Source organism: Myodes glareolus, chromosome 7 (genome assembly GCF_982192425.1).
Source record: "Myodes glareolus chromosome 7, mMyoGla1.1, whole genome shotgun sequence".
NCBI lineage: Eukaryota > Metazoa > Chordata > Mammalia > Rodentia > Cricetidae > Myodes > Myodes glareolus.
In genome coordinates, this window is record NC_142032.1 from 82057641 (window position 1) to 82064160 (window position 6520).

General features: G+C 49.8%; 1 protein-coding gene across 1 annotated transcript; it reads right to left on the bottom strand.

Moving 5' to 3' along the window:
- Window positions 1–1092: 1092 nt before the first annotated feature.
- Chp2 (calcineurin like EF-hand protein 2) lies at window positions 1093–4373 on the bottom strand. Its single transcript, XM_087908490.1, has 7 exons — window positions 4092–4373; window positions 3347–3419; window positions 3161–3241; window positions 2926–3056; window positions 2704–2765; window positions 1863–1985; window positions 1093–1720 (listed from the first exon to the last, which is right to left on the bottom strand). Exons 1-7 carry the CDS (start codon window positions 4156–4158, stop codon window positions 1667–1669), a joined length of 591 nt encoding a protein of 196 aa, XP_087764616.1. The 5' UTR covers window positions 4159–4373; the 3' UTR covers window positions 1093–1666.
- Window positions 4374–6520: the final 2147 nt, after the last annotated feature.

Consider the following 6520-nt stretch of genomic DNA (forward strand, 5'->3'; position numbering starts at 1 on the left):
AGAGTTTTCCTAACCTAGGTTTAAGCAATAGGTAGGAGGGTGTAGCCAAGCACCGAGGAGTCATTCAAGGTAAAGATAAGACACAGCCAGATGTGGGTGTGGGCTTCTCAAGGAAGTCCCGCTGAAGTATCTTTATCACCGCCATTTTGGTGGCTTGAAAGTCACATCTTAAAAGATTTATAAGGCATCTAAATGAGATCACGGGGTGGTTCCCAAGGTACATGGGACAGGGTTACAACTGACCATGTAAAACCTTAAGCCCCAGGAGTTACACAGGAAATTGGCATCTATTACCATAAACAAAGGTTTACAATCTCTCTGGGGAAAAAAGTAGTAAGATAGTAATGGAAGGTCACATAGGCTCGGGCCTCAAGCATGTGTCATTGCTATTTTAACTTTTTTATTTATGTATATTTGTGGCTGCTTGTGTGCATGCATGCTCACAATATACATGCAGTACCTGTGAGGGCCAGAAGGGGGCATTAGAGTCCCTGAAACTTGATTAACAAGCTGTTCTGAGCCATCCAATGTGGGGGTGCTGGAACTGAACCTGGGTCCTCTGAAAGAACAGTGAGTGCTCTTAACAATGAATCCATCTCTCTAGCCCCTACTTTAGCATCATTATTTGAAATATCTCCATATAAAAGCAATAGGAAAATTTCATAGCTCTCTCTCTCTCTCTCTCTCTCTCTCTCTGTGTGTGTGTGTGTGTGTGTGTGTGTGTGTTGGAATTCTTGACTTGGTTTTTAAGAGACTTAAACCAATCTGCATGAGAGTCTGCTTACCCTTCAATTTTTTCCTGTCTTCCTATTCTGTCTCAATGTGACTTTTATACTCTATTTTGCGGCTTGTCAATGTTTGAGCATCTTACAATGAACACAACAGAACTTTTCTACAAAATTTGGAGTAACTACACACACAAGGAAAGTATGTGTGGTTTATGATTTGTACATCATCCTCCCTCCCACCACCTTATTATTCATCCAGGGGGGTCAGAGGAAAACTCATCCCAGAGGCCAGATTTCAAGGTTCCCTCCATTTTCTCAACCAAATGATAAGGAGAGGCAAAACCAACATAAACACACACACACATTTTATGAGCACATTACTTCATTTTCCTTAAAGCAACCACCTCCCACGCTGTCTTAAGTCTTCAGGCCTTATTTCTAGGGTTTCAGGATTATTATCTGACACAGGCATGGCCAATTAGAATGCTCCATTCCCCTAGAGATAGAAGAAAGACCCCAGCTGGGTCGACGATGCTGCCTGGTTGGTGTTTTGAGGGAAGAAGCCTCCCCTCAGGGTTAACGGGTTAGGAAGATGTGATCTAAAGTCCTGGCGGCCTTCTCCACCACAAGGAGGGAAAGACACCAGCGCCAAGAGGGCAGCCAGGCTGAAAAACGCAGGTAACAAAACCCAGTCCTGATGACATCACTTTTGTGCCTGGACCCTGGGTTGCACATTTGTGAATCAGCCAGGGAACATTTGGTTGATTTTCACAAACCTACGATCAAATCAGACTTCAGCACACACCGCTCCAACTCCCTTTCCCAGCACTAAACAGAGTTTCAAAGTAAGAATGTATGGCTTATGAGGATCTTGCCTCCCAGGGTCCTGAGGATAAATCCCAAGCCCATAGAGGTCTGCATGAGCCAAAGGCACAGGGTCACTTCAAGATCCGGATGCTCATTTTTTGTTCGATGTTCATCTTCTCTAAGGACTGGGGAGAGATGGGTGTGGTCAAGTCAAGAGGTCTGAATCGCAACCCTGAGCATTTCGCCTCCTCCCCTGGAGTCCTAGCATCTCCCTGTACGCCCCAGGTCTCTCCCACACTCCTGTGAGCTTTACTCCCATGTCCTAACCTTGCTGAACTCCATGAAGGACACAGCCCCATCACCGTCTTCATCAGCTTCCTGCACGGTGCGGTCTGTGATGCTCTCCAATTGCTCGTCCGTCACCTGAACCCCAACCATCAGTCGGAGAACCTGGGAGGTGGGAGAAGAGACAGTCGTGGAGAAGAAGCCATAGAGACTGCTCCTCCAGCCCCAGCCCTTGCCCACCTCACCCCAAGTTATGACCAAACTTTTCTTACTCACTTTTTACCATCAAACTCAATTTCCCCGTAGCGTCTAGAAAGCTCCCCTCGCACTGCTTCCCTGTCTAGTCTTCCGTATGATTCCATCTCACTCCTCAACAGCTAATGTGACCCTAAACCTACACCTTATAGCCCAATCGACATCCATCCTCCACTCCACCCCACCTCCCCCTCCCCCCTAACTTCACATCTATCCCGGGGTCTTGACACTATTGACACTTAGACCTACGTAAGTCCTTGGTATGGAAAGCTAGCCTGGGTGTTTTGGCGTATACAGTAGTATTCCTGGCCCATTTCCAATAACCATCAATTGTATAATCTCTTCCTGGTAGTGACAACCAAGTATCTCTAGGCACTGGCAAAATTACTCAAGAGGCCAAATTACCCCCAAGTCCCAATCTCATCCCTACTTACTTCCTATGCATCCTTCTAACTGCCCACCCCAACCCCATCCATTCCCATGTTACTTAACACACAATCATCTGCAACCCCACTCATCTCACACACACACACACACACACACACACACACACACACACACACACACACACCACTCCATTTAGCCCTCCTGCCCTGCCCACATCTGCTGCATCCCATGATTTTCTGACCTGTAGCATTTCATTCCTGGAGATCTTCCCATCCCGATCCAGATCATAGAGCTGAAATGCAACTGGGGAAAGAGCGGGGAAGAAGGAGGTGAGGATCCCTGAGTTACTATTAAGTCCTCAGCAGGCTCACTCCCTCCTCAGGGGTGTGAGAGCTTCCTGGGCCTTTCCCTGGTGTGGGTAAATCTTGGGGTCTCTCTCGAGCAGGTCCCCACACACACTCACAGCGCAGTTTGTTCATTCTGCTATTTAGGGGTTCAGGTTGCTTGGGGTCCCGGGTTGTTGCATCTTCCTCGTCTACAGGTCGAAAATGAGCCAGGACCCTGGCAAAGCCCGCGAAATCCACTCTCTGGCTCCTATAGGTGCAGGGATGGAGAGCAATGGTCACCTAGACTGCCACCATCTGTAGCCTCCCTCCCACCCACGCCCATCTCCCCTCCGCCAGCCCACCGAGATTCACCCATTGGGGAAGAAGCTGTCTATAATGCGATCCCCCAGGGGGTTCACAGCCAGCGCCCCGATCCGCTGGAGGTCTAGGCGGCTGTGAAGACAAAACAATGAGGCAAAGGAAGCAGATGGAGGTGTCAGAGAAGGGGATGGGGCCGGAAAAACAGTGGCAACAGGTCTTTAGACCTGCTCTGCTCACCTCAAGTAGCCCTTTTCCTCCCTGTCCAGGGCTTGGAAGCGGTGGTAGAGGCGGAGCAGGCTGGCTTGCGAGACTGTGGGAGAGAAGGAGGTGAAATGAGCCAGCAGAGGACTCGCAGACCCTTATCGCCAGATCTTGTACGCACTGGGGTGCGCTGCAGAAACCGCCGGCTCATGGGACCTGGGCGGGAAGCCAAGAGGGCTTAGTCTCATCTGTAACCTCCCTTTTCACCCACCGACGTTACAGGGTCTTCCACCTCCCCACCCTCAGCGAGGCTTCAACCATAAGGAAGAGGCTGATGCGTGGGGATGCAAAGAGGGAGAGTCGTTACCCCCGCAAGCCCAGGTGCGAAGTCGACCCGCCTGGAAGAAGCTTGACTTAAGGAAGCCCTGTGCTGGAGACCCAAGAGGTTCCCAGAGCCCAGGTTCCGATCGAAGTCAGCCCCCTGCATCCGTCGTGTGCTCTGCCTTCAGCCTCCCTCGGAGCTCGAGGATGCCTGAATGAATCTGATCCATCAACCGGGGCCACAAATTTGACTCTCAAAGACCTTAACTTCCTGCCATCCGGGACGCCAGGGTCTCGGCTTCTCCGCTCCAGAGGCTCGGATTCCTGGACTCAGACTCCAAGTCCTCTAAGTCTCTGCGATCTGGGATACTCTCCATTCTGGGAACCCCGTACACCACACTAAACCTCCTCCCGTGCCCTTTCACCAACTACTGGACAGCCCCTACACCCGCACACTCACAGCCGGTCTCTCTGAGAATTTGGTCCACATCGGGAATGAGTGCAGCCTGGGAGCTGCACGAGCCCATAGCGGAGTCACCGGCGGAGGCTAGCAGCCAGGGGAACCAGGCGTCCTCTCCTCCCGTCCAGGAGGCGCGGCCGGCCAATGGTCCCAGGGCCGAAGGTCACGGGCCTGGCGAGTAGCCAGAACCCAGGCGTTCCTCGCCTGCCACCTACGACCCTGGAGAACAGAAAACAATGCCCGGGGTAGCAGGTCAGAGGGGAAAACTGAGAACAACCGGTTGTTTCAGCCCGGAGATTGAGGTCGCCTGAGGCTGGGCGATGCCAGAGCCCCGCCTTCCTCACGCCCCGTGCTAACCAGCTTTCTCCCAAACCTCCCTAGACACAAACCCACCTCCTCGACGTACCTCCCAGATCCTCTCAGTCAGCCTTGCTCAGTTCTTGTCCCGCTGGGTGGGATGAAGACCTTCTCTGCTGGGGACCGGAAGAGGGGGCAGGGAGAGCGGACGGCTCCCTGAGCAGGAGGGGTGGTGATGGGGAAGTCCGGGCTCCACTAAGTGAGACAGCTTAGACGAGAATCCTACCTACGCCCCCTTTACTCTACACAAACCCACGCATGTTGGGTCTGTAGTGTTTCCTTTTTGTTTACATAGGGTTATTGTGAGGCTGAGCCAATTCTCAAGATCGACGAAGTCATGTGACACCATCACTTAGGAGGTTGAGGCAGGAAACTAGACATGAATGCGTGGCTACTCTGAACTACGCGAGTTCTAAACCAGCCTGGGCTTCACTGTTTGACCTTGTCTCAAAACAAACAAACAAATGTGCAAGATTTACCCCAAATCAAGGTTCCTGGTTTCTCTCAGAAATCAGAAGTTCTGGGGGCTCAGTGGGACAGCAACTGCTTGCCATGCAACCCCAAGGCCCTGGGTTTGATCTAGTGCAGTGGACTGGAGAAATTTCTACAAGTTTTGCTATCTCTAACTGGAGGCTCTCTGCCTCCACATGGCCCTGTCCTCTCCTAGTGTGACCCGTGGGCCCCCATAGAACAACAGGTGTGTAACGCCTTGGGCTTCTGACCAGTGCCCAGCACCAACAAGCTGGAATCTGTGACGTGGCTAAAGACAGAAGCAAGACCTCTGGTTTAATCAGGGTGCACGCAGGACTTGCTACGCACTTTGTGTGCCCCCGCTGGACTTTTAGTTCGCATGTGTTTTGTGAAGTGCTGGAACACACACTGCCCTATTTTCTTTCTATTTTAGAGTTGTATTTATGTTTTATGTATATGAGGGCTCTGATGTATCCCTGCAAGCCAGAAGAGAGCACCAGATCCTATTATAGATGGTTGTGAGCCACCATGTGGGTGCTTGGAATTGAACTCAGGTCCTCTGGAAGAGCAGTCAGTGCTCTTAACCTCTGAGCCATCTCTCCAGCACACAGTGCCCTATGCCCTTATATATATATATATATATATATATATATATATGTGTGTGTGTGTGTGTGTGTGTGTGTACATATATATGTGTGCATGTATATATATACATATATATGTATATGTATATGTATATGTATATATATATATATCTTCATGGAAACACCACAGCTGAGTCATTTATAAAGAAAATCGTTTAGGGCTGAAGAGATGGCTCAGCAGTTTCTACCACCTGCTCTTTCAGAGGACGTACATTCAATTCCCAGCACCCACATGACGGCTCACAACTGTCTATAGCTTTAGTCACCCAAGACCCAATACCATCTTCTGGCTTTGGTGACCCAGGTATGCTTGTGATACATAGACACACAGGTAGTCTAAACAGCCATACACATAAAATAAATTTTTTAAAAAAGAAAGGGCAAAATTTAGGTGTGGTGTGGTATCACACACCTTTAATTCTAGAAGAGGGAGGGAGAGACAGGTAGATCTCTGTGAGTTCAAAGCCGGCCTGTTCTACCTGTTCTATACATCAGGTTCCAAGTCAATCATGTATACACAGTCAGACACTGTCACAAAGACTAATTAATTAATGTGAAGTGGTGCATACCTGTAATCCCAGCAAATAGGAGGCTGGGGCAAGAGAACTATCAATCCAGAGTTATGGGCTATCCTGTGCTACACAGTAATTATATAAAAAGGGAAAGAAAGAAGAAAAAGATAAAGAGGCCATTCAGCTCTGGACTGGGAAGGTCAAGATCAGGCGGCTTCGTCTAGAGTGTCCTTGATGGTGAGGTCTCTGCAGAGTTCCACACAGCTCAGGGTATCACACGACAGACCATCCCAGAATAGTGTTGCCCTGTTCTTCTCATAAAGCCAGAGACTCAACCTAGATAGTGCAACAGGCCTGTCATCTCAACCTCTCAGGAAGCTGAGGCAGGAGGATCACAAGGCCAAACTGGTCAACTTAAACACTTTTCCAGGATGGAAGCATAGAG